General features: G+C 47.9%; 1 protein-coding gene across 1 annotated transcript in view; it reads right to left on the reverse strand.

Moving 5' to 3' along the window:
• DARS1 (aspartyl-tRNA synthetase 1) overlaps window positions 1-16,147 on the reverse strand; it is a 311,292-nt gene that overhangs the window by 16,669 nt on the left and 278,476 nt on the right. Inside the window, exons 13-15 of the mRNA XM_063933716.1 lie at window positions 14,414-14,560; window positions 13,510-13,552; window positions 5,241-5,321 (exon numbers count right to left, since the gene is read on the reverse strand). Of these exons, the coding sequence (XP_063789786.1) occupies window positions 5,241-5,321; window positions 13,510-13,552; window positions 14,414-14,560 (271 nt within the window). The remainder of the gene's footprint in view (window positions 1-5,240; window positions 5,322-13,509; window positions 13,553-14,413; window positions 14,561-16,147) is intronic.

Raw genomic sequence — 16,147 nt, forward strand, 5'->3', positions numbered from 1 at the left:
AGGAAGTCTGCTTCCCAGTTGTCCACTCCCGGGATGAACACTGCTGACAGTGCTACGACGTGATTCTCCGCCCAGCGTAGAATCCTTGCAGTTTCTGTCATTGCACTCCTGCTTCTCGTGCCGCCTTGTCGGTTGACGTGGGCGACTGCCGTGATGTTGTCGGACTGGATCAGCACTGGCTGACCCTGAAGCAGAAGTCTTGCTTGGCTTAGAGCATTGTATATCGCTCTTAGCTCCAGTATATTTATGTGAAGAGACTTTTCCAGGATTGACCACACGCCCTGGAAGTGTCTTCCCTTTGTGACTGCTCCCCAACCTCGTAGGCTGGCATCCGTAGTCACCAGGACCCAGTCCTGTATGCCGAATCTGCGGCCCACTAACAGATGGGCCGTCTGCAACCACCACAGGAGAGACAATCTTGTTCTCGGTGACAATGTTATCCTCTGATGCATGTGCAGATGCGATCCGGACCATTTGTCCAGCAGATCCCACTGAAATGTCCGTGCATGGAATCTGCCGAAAGGAATCGCTTCGTACGAAGCCACCATCTTTCCCAGGACTCTTGTGCATTGATGTACTGACACAGTTCCTGGTTTTAGGAGGTTCCTGACAAGTTCGGATAACTCCCTTGCTTTCTCCTCCGGGAGAAATACCTTTTTCTGAACCGTGTCCAGAATCATGCCCAAGAACAGCAGATGTGTTGTCGGGGTCAATTGAGATTTTGGAAGATTTAGAATCCACCCGTGTTGCCGAAGCACTACTTGTGTTAGTGCCACACTGGCTTCCAGCTGTTCTCTGGACTTTGCCCTTATCAGGAGATCGTCCAAGTACGGGATAATTAATACGCCTTTTCTTCGTAGAAGAACCATCATTTCGGTCATTACCTTGGTAAAGACCCGAGGAGCCGTGGACAAACCAAACGGCAGCGTTTGAAACTGATAATGACAGTCTTGTATCACGAACCTGAGATACCCTTGGTGTGAGGGGTAAATTGGGACATGTAGATAAGCATCTTTTATGTCCAAGGACACCATAAAGTCTCCTTCTTCCAGATTCGCTATCACTGCTCTGAGTGACTCCATCTTGAACTTGAATTTCTGTATGTACAGATTCAAAGATTTCAGATTTAGAATAGGCCTTACCGAACCGTCCGGTTTCGGTACCACAAATAGTGTGGAATAATACCCTTTTCCTTGTTGTAGGAGGGGTACCTTGACTATCACCTGCTGTGAAAACAGCTTGTGAATGGCTTCCAAAACCAACGTCCTTTCTGAAGGAGACGTTGGTAAAGCAGACTTTAGGAACCGGCGAGGAGGAGACCTTTCGAACTCCAGCATGTAACCCTGAGATATTATCTGCAGGACCCACGGGTCCACTTGTGAGTGAGCCCATTGATTGCTGAAAATCTTGAGCCGACCCCCCACCGTTCCTAAGTCCGCTTGTAAAGCCTCAGCGTCATGCTGATGGTTTTGTAGAAGCCGGGGCGGGCTTCTGTTCCTGGGCATGGGCTGCTTGCTGCCCTTTCTTACCCTTTCCTCTGCCTCGCGGCAGATAAGACTGTCCTTTTGGTCGCTTTTTATAGGAGCGAAAGGACTGCGGCTGAAAAGACGGTGTCTTTTTCTGTTGGGAAGGAGTCTGAGGTAAAAAAGTGGATTTGCCGGCAGTTGCCGTGGCCACCAGGTCCGAAAGACCGACCCCGAACAATTCCTCTCCTTTGTATGGCAATACTTCCATATGCCTCTTGGAATCCGCATCACCTGACCACTGTCGCGTCCATAAACTTCTTCTAGCAGATATGGACATTGCGCTTACTCTTGATGCTAGAGTACAAACATCCCTCTGAGCATCTCGCATATAAAGAAAAGCATCCTTTAATTGCTCTAGAGTCAATAAAATAATGTCCCTATCCAGGGTATCAATATTTTCAGTCAGAGAATCCAACCACACTACCCCAGCACTGCACATCCAGGCTGAGGCTATTGCCGGTCGCAGTATAACACCAGTATGTGTGTATATACTTTTCAGTGTAGTTTCCAGCCTCCTATCTGCTGGATCCTTGAGGGCGGCCGTATCAGGAGACGGCAACGCCACCTGCTTTGATAAACGTGTGAGCGCCTTATCCACCCTAGGGGGTGTTTCCCAGCGCGCCCTAACCTCTGGCGGGAAAGGGTATAATGCCAATAACTTCTTTGAAATTGGCAATTTTCTATCGGGCGTAACCCACGCTTCATCACACACATCATTCAATTCCTCTGATTCTGGGAAAAATACAGGCAGTTTTTTCACCCCCCACATAATACCCCTTTTTGAGGTACCAGCAGCATCAGAGATCTGCAAAGCCTCCTTCATTGCCGTGATCATATAACGTGTGGCCCTACTGGAAAATACGTTTGTTTCTTCACCGTCGACACTAGAATCATCTGTGTCAGTACCCGTGTCGACAGACTGAGGTAAAGGACGTTTTACAGCCCCTGACGGTGTCTGAGACGCCTGGACCGGTACTAACTGGTTTGCCGGGCGTCTTATTTCGTCAACTGACTTTTGTAATGTGCTGACATTATCACGTAATTCCATAACTAAAGCCATCCATTCAGGTGTCGACTCCCTAGGGGGTGACATTACCATCATCGGCAATTGCTCTGCCTCCACACCAACATCGTCCTCAAACATGTCGACACACACGTACCGACACACAGCAGCCACACAGGGAATGCTCTAATTGAAGACAGGACCCCCTAGCCCTTTGGGGAGACAGAGGGAGAGTTTGCCAGCACACACCAAAAAACGCTATAATGTATATAAACAACCCTAGAAGGTGTTCTTTATTATATATGCGCTCTTATATAATATATATAGCCAATTTATGCCCCCTTCTCTCTGTTTTACCCTGTTTCTGTAGTGCAGTGCAGGGGAGAGTCCTGGGAGCCTTCCTCACCAGCGGAGCTGTGCAGGAAAATGGCGCTGAGTGCTGAGGAGAATAAGCTCCGCCCCCTTTTCGGCGGGCTTTTTCTCCCGGTATTTTAAGAACTGGCCTGGGTTAAAATACATACATATAGCCTTAATGGCTATATGTGATGTATTTATTTTGCCAAATAGGTACTTATATTGCTGCCCAGGGCGCCCCCAGCAGCGCCCTGCACCCTCCGTGACCATGTCAGTGAGCCGTGTGACAACAATGGCGCACAGCTGCAGTGCTGTGCGCTACCTTCATGAAGACTGTGAAGTCTTCTGCCGCCTGTTTCCGGACCTCCGTTCTGCCGTCTTTCTTCAGCGTCTGTAAGGGGGATCGGCGGCGCGGCTCCGGGACGAACCCCAGGCTGACCTGTGTTCCGACTCCCTCTGGAGCTCAGTGTCCAGTAGCCTAAGATCCCAATCCATCCTGCACGCAGGTGAGTTGGAGATCTCTCCCCTAAGTCCCTCGTTGCAGTGATCCTGTTGCCAGCAGGAATCACTGAATGAAAACCTAAAAAAAAAACTTTTCTAAACAGCTCTTTAAGAGAGCCATCCAGATTGCACCCTTCTCGGACGGGCACAAAAACCTAACTGAGGCTTGGAGGAGGGTCATAGGGGGAGGAGCCAGTACGCACCATGTGACCTAAAAGCTTTTTTAGATGTGCCCTGTCTCCTGCGGAGCCCGCTATTCCCCATGGTCCTGACGGAGTCCCCAGCATCCACTAGGACGTTAGAGAAATATACTTTCTTTCTAGGAGCTCAGGAGAGCCTCCTAGTGTGCATCCAGCTCGGCCGGGCACAGAAATCTAACTGAGGTCTGGAGGAGGGTCATAGGGGGAGGAGCCAGTGCACACCAGATAGTCCTGAATCTTTAATTGTGCCCAGTCTCCTGCGGAGCCGTCTATTCCCCATAGTCCTTACGGAGTCCCCAGCATCCACTAGGACGTCAGAGAAAGGCTATGAGCGAGTGTAGTTCGGTGGTGTGTGGCCACTACAGTTGTGCAGGCTGTAGGAGATGTGCAAAAGAAGAAAGCTGCGAGAACAGGAAGGAGGAGGTCCCTGCTCCTAGGAGCTTACAATGGAGGGGGAGACAAAAGTGGTAACATGAGGAGTGAGCTAGTGTAGAGGGACCTGAGGGCAGGAAGTAACTGAGGTAGAGACGGCTGAAAGGAGGGTGGGGTAAGCTACATGGTGACATGGTCATGTGGTGGAAGAGAACGCTTTGCTGAACAGGTGGACTTTTCGCTCCCGTTTGAAGCTATGCAGGGAGAGGGAGAGTCTAAGAGAATGAGGGAGCTTATTCCAGTGTAAGGGGCAGCACGTGAGAAATCTTGGATTCAAAAAACCAGGGTGGCAGAGAGGTGACTAAATGTATCAAACAAAATGCACTGAAATACAAACAACCTGAGATCAGTTATTTAGCAGTTTAGAAACCTGACAGACATGTTTATTTCCTACAGTTGCTGAAACGGAAATTAAAATAAAGACATCTGAATGCACAACCGCACTGTAGTATAATATAGCTGCGGTGCTAACACATGAAGTTATCCGAGGCCCAAATTGAGTCTGGGAGATATCTTCTGAAGTCAGGAGTCATTTCTGAATTCCCATTCAATTGATTTGCCGTAAACAAGGTAAATTATTATGAAACCAGGTAGTAATACACATTAACATTAGGTCCACCACTGTGGACGGATTTTATCTTTTACAATATAATGAATAGCTGATTAGTTAGTAGTGTCACTTATCAGTATAAGATGTATGCTCTAAAGGGGGGTACTGACGGGGGAGATGTGTGCTGAGCGATCTTAACACAAAGCAATCTTAACACAGACCGCTCAGCACACATCTCTCCCCCCGCTCAGCACAGGCTCAATCTAGCACCGGCGATAGCGATGCACGGCTATTGCTGGGGGACATACACACGGCAGATCCATGCTTAAAATCTAAGCAATCTAGTCAGATTGCTTAGATTTTAAACACGGATCTCTCCGTGTGTACCCCCCTTAACACTATTCTCAGCACAATAAACACGTTTTTCTCAACTGGATTAATAAATAATGTTTAGGGGGGGTTTTATTATAATTTTTAGCTTCTTCACAAACAAGTCTTTTATGCTTTATCCTGTAAGGGACTACAGTTTGCGGCTGGAGAACTTGAGTTTTAAATAGGGTTCAGGACACAACTGGAAGTAACGCGTGCTCGCCGTGTTCTCCAGGAGTAGCTTACAGTTACATACATGTTTATTGTCAGCATTCAGTAATATTTATGTAGCACACAATACTCACTGGATCCTGGGGGTCCGGCATTGTGTAGAAGGGTCTCACAGCCAAGGGGTATTTATCAAGGATGTAAAAATCTGTATCATACTAAAAGATGAATAGGATATAACACAGTATCAGTAAAATGTGCCAGTCAGTTCCTACCACAAATGTAAATACAGTACTTGCAGCATGCCCACTATTCTACAGTACAAGAACCGTCACTTACTCTACAGGTGCCACTGAATCATTTGCAAAAAATACAATTTCAGGATCTATAGGGGTATATTCAATTGCTGTTGAAACTGCCGTCTTGTCGGAAAGACAGTAGTTTTCGACTTTTTCAGGTCAGAAGGGGCTCCGACCTATTCAATCCCCGGCTTTTTTTATCCGACAAGTCGGGGAATTCGACTTGTCGGAAAGCACGTGGATCGGCGGAATAACTACCGATCCACGTGCTTCTGTCGGAAAACGGGGCCAAATCAGACAGGTTTTGGCCCCATTTCCGACCATCTCAATCCGACTTTTAAAAAAAAGTCGGACGGAGATGAGGGTGGGGAGAGCAGCGGCTCCAGCAGCGTAGCCGGAGGATGGGGCACCACCACCGCTCACGGCAGCGTCCTCCCTGCTCCAGCAAGCGAGGTCCCGCTTGCCAGAGCCGGGTGGACGCTGCTGTGAGGTCTGGCAGCGGTGCCCCATCCTCCGCTGCTCTCCCCCTCAGCACCTTCATCTCAATCCAACTTTTTTTTAAAGTCGGATTGAAATGGTCATTGAATAGGTCCTGTCGGAACCATTCCGACAAATTCATGTCGGAATGGATCCGACTTGAATTGAATTAACCCTATAATGTGTAATAGAGCAATCAGGATATTTAAAGGAAGGAGTAAACCCTCCTAAACCTAGCCTCCAACTCCCCTCGTCACAGTATACCCCTGTCCCATCTCCTCTAAAACAGCACAGATACACATCTTTAGGACAGATTTACTAAAGTTTCCAAAACAGACAAGTGGTGGTATTGCCCATGGCACCCAAACCGGTTCTATCATTTCCTAAGATGCAATAAAGAAAGGTTAGCTAGAACCTGATTGGTTGCTATCGGCAACTCCACCACTTTTCAATTTTAGAAGCTTTAGTGTGTGGAAATGGGAACGTGCAAGTGCTGACTATGCCATTTTGAATCGCTAGACCCTCTTCCAGTCTACACACCCCAAGGTGAGAGGCCATGCGGTGCAAGCACAGTTTCGTAAAGTGGCTAAAGCCATTTCAATATCTCAGATAAAAAAAACGCTTACCAATTTGGCCTTGAAAGGGCAAATATCTACTGTATATGCTACACTAAATGAACGTGTCAATGTACATCTATTTGACCCCTTGAAAACGAAGTGGGAGCAGAACTTAGGTGAACTTTCTGATGAGCAATGGGTGCAAATGCTGGCTCCATTAAGTACACTACCCCCTGTGTTAGATACCAGCAGATTTATTTTTACATACTGCATAGAGTACATCGTACTCCAGTAATGCTTTATAAGGCAAACCTCCGTTCTGATACTTGTTGTCCAAAATGTGGGGTGGAAGGAGCTGATTTTCGGCATTTATTATGGTACTGTTCAAAGGTACTTCCCTTTTGGATTGCAGTTTGGGGTGATATTACCACCCAAGGAAGCCATCCTTGCCTATAATGGGCCCTAAGATATGCTTATTTGGGTTGGATATTGAAGAGACGCACTCACTGGTCTTATACAGATATGTCTTATGTTTAACCACTATGGCAAAGGTATTGATAGCGAGGAAATGGTTTTCACCTGAAGCACCCAACATCTCTCAATGGAGAGCTCTAGTCAATGATGTCTCTGGACACGAGAGACTGATGTTTAGATCTAGAGGTGCACTGTCTAAATATTATGTTAAATGGGACAGATGGAATACATCAGCTTTTGGGGGGGGGGGGGGGGGGGCTCGTTGATGTAGGAAGAGAGATGAGAGAGGTTTGATATGGGAGCCCAGTGGTTGGGCACACTTCACATTTTACTCCTAATGTCATAATTAACCTTATTCTCTATGTTATGCACCATTTCTATTCTGAGCTTAGATGCATTCTGTTGAATCAACATATATTCATTGGTAATTGGTGTTACATATTCCTATCTTGGCACCACATTTATGATATTGTATACGCTGCACTGTAAGCACGATGACCAGATACTCCTTGTTGTTACATGTTTATTTTTTCTGTGTTACCTGTTTGTGTACATATTGTACTTGTGTACGTTTGCTTTTACAAAAATCAACAAAAATTTACACAATAAAAAAAATAAAAAAAAAATAAGAATTTACTTACCGATAATTCTATTTCTCGTAGTCCGTAGTGGATGCTGGGAACTCCGTAAGGACCATGGGGAATAGCGGCTCCGCAGGAGACTGGGCATATCTAAAGAAAGCTTTAGGACTATCTGGTGTGCACTGGCTCCTCCCCCTATGACCCTCCTCCAAGCCTCAGTTAGGATACTGTGCCCGGATGAGCGTACACAATAAGGAAGGATTTTGAATCCCGGGTAAGACTCATACCAGCCACACCAATCACACCGTACAACTTGTGATATGAAACCCAGTTAACAGCATGATAACAGAGGAGCCTCTGAATAGATGGCTCACAACAAGAACCCGATTAGTTAACAATAACTATGTACAAGTATTGCAGACAATCCGCACTTGGGATGGGCGCCCAGCATCCACTACGGACTACGAGAAATAGAATTATCGGTAAGTAAATTCTTATTTTCTCTGACGTCCTAGTGGATGCTGGGAACTCCGTAAGGACCATGGGGATTATACCAAAGCTCCCAAACGGGCGGGAGAGTGCGGATGACTCTGCAGCACCGAATGATAGAACTCCAGGTCCTCCTCAGCCAGGGTATCAAATTCATAGAATTTTGCAAACGTGTTTGCCCCTGACCAAGTAGCTGCTCGGCAAAGTTGTAAAGCCGAGACCCCTCGGGCAGCCGCCCAAGATGAGCCCACCGTCCTTGTGTAATGGGCTTTTATTTATTTAGGCTGCGGTAATCCTACCGCAGAATGCGCCAGCTGAATAGTGCTACAAATCCAGCGCGCAATAGACTGCTTAGAAGCAGGAGCACCCAGCTTGTTGGGTGCCATCAGGATAAACAGCGAGTCAGTTTTCCTGACTCCAGCCGTCCTGGAAAAATAAAATTTTCAGGGCCCTAACTACGTCCAGCAACTTGGAATCCTCCAAGTCCCCAGTAGCCGCAGGCACCACAATAGGTTGGTTCAAGTGAAAACCTGAGACCACCTTCGGGAGAAACTGAGGACGAGTCCTCAACTCTGCCCTATCCATATAGAAAATCAGATAAGGCCTTTTACATGACAAAGCCGCCAATTCTGACACACGCCTGGCCAAGGCCAACAGCATGACCACTTTCCACGCGAGATACTTTAGCTCCATGGTTTTAAGTGGCTCAACCAATGCGACTTTAGGAAATCCAACACCACGTTGAGATCCAAAAAGTGCCACAGGAGGCACAAAAGGAGGCTGAATATGTAGTACTCCTTTAACCAAAGTCTGAACTTCAGGCAGTGAAGCCAGTTCTTTCTGGAAGAAAATCGACAGAGCCGAAATTTGGACCTTGATGGACCCCAATTTGAGGCCCAAACGTCACCCCTGCTTGCAGGAAGTGCAGGAATCGACATAGTTAAAATTCCTCCGTCGGGGCCTTCATGGCCTCCCACCAAGCAACAAATTTTCGCCAAACGCGGCGATAATGTCTTGCGGTGACATCCTTCCTGGCTATGATCAGGGTAGGGATGACTTCCTTCGGAATACCCTTTTCCTTTAGGATCCGGTGTTCTACCGCCATGCCGTCAAACGCAGCCGCGGTAAGTCTTGGAACAGACAGGGTCCCTGCTGCAGCAGGTCTTGTCTGAGCGGCAGAGGCCAAGGGTCCTCTGCCAGCATCTCTTGAAGTTCCGGGTACCAAGCTCTTCATGGCCAATCCGGAACCCCGAGTATGGTTTTCACTCCTCGCCTTCTTATTATTCTCAGTACCTTGGGTATGAGAGGTAGAGGAGGAGACACATAAACCGACTGGTACACCCACGGTGTCACTAGAGCGTCCCCAGCGATCGCCTGAGGGTCCCTTGACCTGGCGCAATATCTTTTCAACTTCTTGTTGAGGCGGGACGCCATCATGTCCACCCGTGGTCATTCCCAACGGTTTACCCGCATTTGGAAAACTTCTGGATGAAGTCCCCATTCTCCTGGGTGTAGGTCGCCCATCGGAGAATCCTTGTGGCTTCTGCCATCGCCATCCTGCTTCTTGTCCCGCCCTGTCTGTTTACATGGGCGACCGCCGTGATGTCGTCTGATTGGATCAGTACCGGCTGGTTCTGAAGCAGGGGCCTTGCTTGGCTTAGGGCATTGTAAATGGCCCTTAGCTGCAGAATATTTATGTGAAGCGAAATCTCCTTGGAATTTTCTTCCCTGTGTGACTGCACCCCAGCCCCGAAGGCTGGCATCCGTGGTCACCAGGACCCAGTCCTGTATTCCGAATCTGCGGCCCTCTAGTAGATGAGCCCTCTGCAGCCACCACAGCAGCGACACCCTGTTTCTTGCTGACAGGGTTATCCGCTGTTGTATCTGTAGATGGGACCCGGACCATTAGTCCCACAGGTCCCACTGGAACGTCCTTGCGTGGAGTCTTCCGAATGGAATTATGCTTCGTACGAAGCTACCATTTTTCCCAGGACTCGTGTGCATTGATGTACCGACACCTGTCCTGGTTTTAGGATGTCTCTGACTAGAGATGACAACTCCTCGGCTTTTTCCACTGGAAGAAACACTCTTTTCTGGTCTGCGTTCAGAAACATTCCCAGGAACAGAAGACGTGTCGTCGGGACCAGCTGTGACTTTGGAATATTGAGAATCCAGTCGTGCTGTTGTAGCACTTCCCGAGAGAGTGCTACCCCCACTACCAACTGTTCTTTGGACCTCGCCTTTATCAGGAGATCGTCCAAGTACGGGATAATAAAAACTTCCTTCTTGCGAAGGAGTATCATCACTTCGGCCATTACCTAGGTAAAGACCTTCGGTGCCGTGGACAACTCCAACGGCCGCGTCTGGAACTGATAGTGACAGTCCTGTACTACATATCTGAGGTACTCCTGGTGAGGGGGGTAAATGGGGACATGCAGGTACGCATCCTTGATGTCCAGGGAGACCCTGTAATCCCCCTCGTCCAGGCTCGTAATAACCGCCCTGAGCGATTCCATCTTGAACTTGAATCTTCTGATATAAAAGTTCAAGTATTTTAATTTCAAGATGGGTCTCACCGAACCGTTGCGGTACCGCAACCACTGTGGAATAGTAACCCCTTCCTTGCTGAAGGAGGGGCACCTTGACAATCACTTGTTGTGATTATAGTGTTGAATATCCACCAACACCGTCTCCCTGGCAGAGGGAGGTGCCGGTAAGGCAGATTTTAGGAAACGGCGGGGGGAAGAACGTCTCGAACTCCAGCCTGTACCCCTGAGATACTACTTGAAGGACCCAGGGATCCATGTGAGAGAGCCCACTGTCCGCTGAAATATCTGAGACGGGCCCCCACCGTACCCGGGTCCGCCTGAGCAGCCCCAGCACCATGCTGTGGACCTACCGGACGCAGGGAGGACTTCTGCTCTTGGGAACTAGCTGTGTGTTGCAGCTTTTTCCTCTACCTTTGCCTCTCGGCAGAAAGGATGAGCCTCTAGCCCTCTTGCTTTTCTGGGGCCGAAAGGACTGTACTTGATGATACGGTGCTTTCTTTTGTTGTGGGGTAGCCTGTGGCAAAATCAATTTCCCAGCAGTAGCTGTGGAAACGAGGTCTGAAAAAACTATCCCCTAACAGTTTTACCCCCTTATAGGGCAACTTCCATGTGCCGATTCGAGTCGGCATCGCCTGACCATTGCCAAGTCCATAACCCCCGTCTGGCGGCAATGGACCTAGCGCTTATTTTTGATGCCAGCCGGCAAATATCCCTCTGTGCATCACGCATGTATAAGACCACGTCTTTTATATGCTCTATTTTCAGCAAAATATTGTCCCTATCCATAGTTATTTTCCGACAGGGAATCTGACCACGCAGCGGGAGCACTGCACATCCATGCCGAAGCAACGGCTGGTCGCAATATAATGCCCTAGTGTGTGACCATATCTTATAGGGTAACCTCCTGCTTTCTATCAGCAGGTTCCTTCAGGGCGGCCGGAGACGGTAGTGCCACCTTTTCTGATAAGCGTGTAAGCGCTGTATCTACCCTATGGGGTGTTTCCCCGCGTGACCTATCCTCTGGCGGGAAAGGGTACGCTGCCAATAACCATTGTAGAAATTATCAATTTCTTACCGGGGGAAGACCACTCTTCCTCACACACCTCATTTAATTTCTCAGATGCAGGAAAAACTACTAATAGTTTTCTCTCACCAAACACAATACCCTTTTATGTGGTACCTGGGGTATAATCATAAATGTGTAATACATTTTTCATTGCCTCAATCCTGTAACGGGTGGACCTATTTGGAGGGTACACCAGTCTCATCGATGTCGACACTGGAGTCAGTATCCGTGTCGACATCTGTGTCTGTTATCTGAGGTAGCGGGCGATTTTAGAGCCCCCCATGACATTTGAGACGCTGGAACAGGCACAAGCTGAGTAGCCGGCTGTTCCGTGTCGTCGACCTTTTGTGTAAGGAGTTGACACTTTCACGTAATCCTTCCATAAGTTTAACCACACCGGTGTCGACCCCGCAGGGGGTGACAACATATTTACAGGCATTCGCTCCGCCTCCACCTCATTATCCTCCACATACCTGTCGACACAGCCGTACCGACACACAGCACACACACAGGGAATGCTCTGATAGAGGACAGGACCCCACAAAGCCCTTTGGGGAGACAGAGGGAGAGTATGCCAGCACACACCAGGGCGCTATATATCACAGGGATAGCACCTATAAAAAAGTGTTTTCCCTTATAGCTGCATATATATTGTATACTGCGCCTAAATTGTGCCCCCCCCTCTCTTTTTAACCCTTTCTGTAGTGTATTAACTGCAGGGGAGAGCCAGGGAGCTTCCCTCCAACGGAGCTGTGAGGGAAAAATGGCGCCAGTGTGCTGAAGGAGATAGCTCCGCCCCTTTTTCGCAGACTTTTCTCCCGCATTTTTATGGATTCTGGCAGGGGTTAATGTACATCCATATAGCCCTGGGGGTTATATGTGATGTATTTTTGCCAGCCAAGGTGTTAATATTGCTGCTCAGGGCGCCCCCCCCCAGCGCCCTGCACCCATCAGTGACCGCAGTGTGAGGTGTGCATGAGGAGCAATGGCGCACAGCTGCAGTGCTGTGCGCTACCTTGATGAAGACTGATGTCTTCTGCCGCCGATTTTCCGGACCTCTTCTTGCTTCTGGCTCTGTAAGGGGGCCGGTGGCGCGGCTCTGGGACCGGACTCCGAGGCTGGGCCTGTGTTCGATCCCTCTGGAGCTAATGGTGTCCAGTAGCCTAAGAAGCCCAAGCTGGCTGCAAGCAGGCAGGTTCGCTTCTTCTCCCCTTAGTCCCTCGATGCAGTGAGCCTGTTGCCAGCAGGTCTCACTGAAAATAAAAAACCTAAAACTAACTTATCTAAGAAGCTCAGGAGAGCCCCCTAGATTGCACCCTGCTCGGTCGGGCACAAAAATCTAACTGAGGCTTGGAGGAGGGTCATAGGGGGAGGAGCCAGTGCACACCAGATAGTCCTAAAGCTTTCTTTAGATGTGCCCAGTCTCCTGCGGAGCCGCTATTCCCCATGGTCCTTACGGAGTTCCCAGCATCCACTAGGACGTCAGAGAAAATAAAATAAAAAGACATGAGGACACAAATACATTTTACCAGCAGGATTACAAGGGAGGTGCAGGCCGCACCCAGGTGTCGGCCATCCAGGGGGTGACACCAAAATGCCGGCTCTTCCCCAGTGACAGGAGCCGGGCGCTGCAGTGTGACATTATCCTGCAGCACCCGGTTCCTGTCACTGAGAAGTAGCCGGCAGCGCAGCCCAGCATCACCAGAGTTGCTATGCACGCCCCCAGAGTGATGTAATGGGAAGGGGGGACTTCCTGTAAGGTCACGTCTCTATAGTGACGCAAACAGGGGTTTCCTACAGGGGGCGGTGTGCGTGTTCTATTAGCTGCACTGGGTGTCACTAATCCCGGTGCCACCACTGCATTTTTGAGCAACCATATACAAATAAGATAACTGCAAATTCATTTAAAGTTACCTTTTCTTTGACCAGCCGTCCAAGGAGTTTCTCATTAGGAGTGCTGAAAAACAAATGTTATTACAAGTCACTATACAACCTTTATGCTAGTGGGGTCTAGCACAGGGAGTGAATGAATAGTAGTCACTATTCTCCTTTAGATTAAGACAACCTTAGCTCTCTGGCTTTATCTGAACAGTGCCAATGTCTCAGTGTGGCAGTGTTAGAGCAGAAAATCTCTGATTGGAAGGAACGGTAGGACCAAATGTGATTTTATTAAAGGACAAGTTTTTTTTCCCCAAAATAATAACACAACCCCACAGCACTGACAGGAGTAGAAACAAAACACACTCTAATGGTTTCTGGCCCTCATTCCGAGTTGTTCGCACGCAAGGCGAATGTAGCAGAGTTACACACGCTAAGCCGCCGCCTACTGGGAGTGAATCTTAGCTTCTTAAAATTGCGACCGACATACGCGCAATATTGCGATTACAAACGAGTTAGCAGTTTCTGAGTAGCTTCAGACTTACTCTGCCTGTGCGATCAGTTCAGTGCTTTTCGTTCCTGGCTGACGTCATAAACACACCCAGCGTTCGCCCAGGCACTCCCACCGTTTCTCCGGCCACTCCTGCGTTTTTTCCGGAAACGGTAGCGTTTCCAGCCACACGCCCCTAAAACGCCGTGCATCCGCCCAGTAACACCCATTTCCTGTCAATCACAATGCGAACGTCGGAGCGATGAAAATGCCGTGAGTAAACTTACTTTCTTCATAGTAAAGTTACTTGGCGCAGTCGCAGTGCGAACATTGCGCATGCGCACTAAGAGAATTCTCACTGCGATGCGATGAAAAACTCCGAGCGAACAACTCGGAATGAGGGCCTCTGTTTCAAGAAAACAAATGTGATTAGCAATTATAAGTAGTCACCTGAGGTCTTCTTCATCACCCATTTCCACACCAGCCTCCCGCAGCATAGCAACCCCCTCACGGTACTCCAGGTGTAGGGTGGGTTCCAGGAATTTGAACGGCTCACAAGGAAACTGTCTGGACACTGTCTGTATTTCTGTCTGATATCTACAAAACAATTATAGTTATTGGAGAGTATAAAACCCAAAGAGTAATAAGCCAGACCCATCTGTTGCACAAAAAGCCACATAGACATTAACCATAGATTAGTGCTTATTTATTAAAGGTCAGGAATGGTCAAAATATCATTTAACAACAAATGTCAGTGTCATTTTACAATGTATTAACCTGTTGGCGACTGCAGGTTTGTATGAGTACTTCCATACATGCCACGCACAGTGGAGCTGGGCTTCCCTTGACTGACAGTTTGAACAGTCCTTCAGAATCAGGATATTGATATTAATAATGTGGCAACATCCTGCTTTGATACAAGACCACGGGTTGATGCTGCGGACTACGAACATTACTGCCTTCCATCTCTATAAGTTGTGTAGTCTTAACTCGCATGATAGGCTTAGCTCACTAGAGGGCGACGTTTTAATGTTTAAACTTTACAGAATGTTATGTGATAGAATGGAGTTTAAACACATGTGAACTTCAATCCTTGTATTAAAGTCCAGTATTCTGATAACTGGAAAACTTGAACTTTAAGAACTGCGATTATCCCTGTGTCGGTATGGCTAGGCTGCTTCAGGTTGGCACACCCTAACACTTTATTAACCCTTATGTTTTTCCCTGTCACATTGTATATATTTTTGTATTATTTTAAATCACACCTCACTTACATAGCACTTACGTGCTTCTTATTAACCCTAACTAATTTTCACCTGTGTGCTGCCCTGGGGTAGCTGACCTGTGCCGACATGATGGGGTCCCTCACCCTGGACCCACACCTAGTATTAGGGACCCCCAGTGACAGAGACGCCTTGCCGTTCAGCCTGGGGGCTAAACCCTATATCTGCAGATATACGCAACTAAGATCTCTGTAATATCTGATTATTATGTAGTGTTATTTCTCACCCAGTGTGCAGTAGGGATAGCTATACGTTTTTCTCTTACCCAGAATTACCCCTCCCTTTTAGCACCTGAGTGACATCACAATCTGATTGAGCAGCTTACCAATAAATGAACATATTGATCTATGTCTATAACCTATGGGAGCACCCCAGACAATCACGTTACGGTACCCAAAAAGCATGACGTAGCAGATACGCAGTGAACTATTAGTAGACGGCCTGTCTACACAGTTGGGATTTTCAGAGACCTCCAACATCTACCAATATTACTTTGCTCATTCCCACTGCCCTTTGCGGTATCCCTAACCCAACCCCCTACCTCAGACACCCTAACAGTCCAGGTTTTAAGGATATCGATGGTTGAGCACAGATGGTTAAATCAAATGGACTGAGGTCACCTGAGCCCAATCATAGTTACCCTTAAAACCTGGGATGTGAGGGCGCAATGAGTACTGAGTTTCAGAACCTTTGCCTTAGATGTTTTTAATCAGCACAGATCCTGTATCGCTATCTACATTTTAGGGGGGTGGGGGGGTGGGGGAAGTATTATGGCAAATCCTTGGTAAACTTACATAACTGAGAAGATTCTAAGTTGGGAGTAAAGCAAAAAAGAGCAAGTAACTTTGTACCTGGGTAAAACCATGTTACACTCGAGGTGGGGCAGATGTAAAATGTGCAG

The sequence above is a fragment of the Pseudophryne corroboree genome, chromosome 7 (genome assembly GCF_028390025.1).
Source record: "Pseudophryne corroboree isolate aPseCor3 chromosome 7, aPseCor3.hap2, whole genome shotgun sequence".
Taxonomy (NCBI): domain Eukaryota; kingdom Metazoa; phylum Chordata; class Amphibia; order Anura; family Myobatrachidae; genus Pseudophryne; species Pseudophryne corroboree.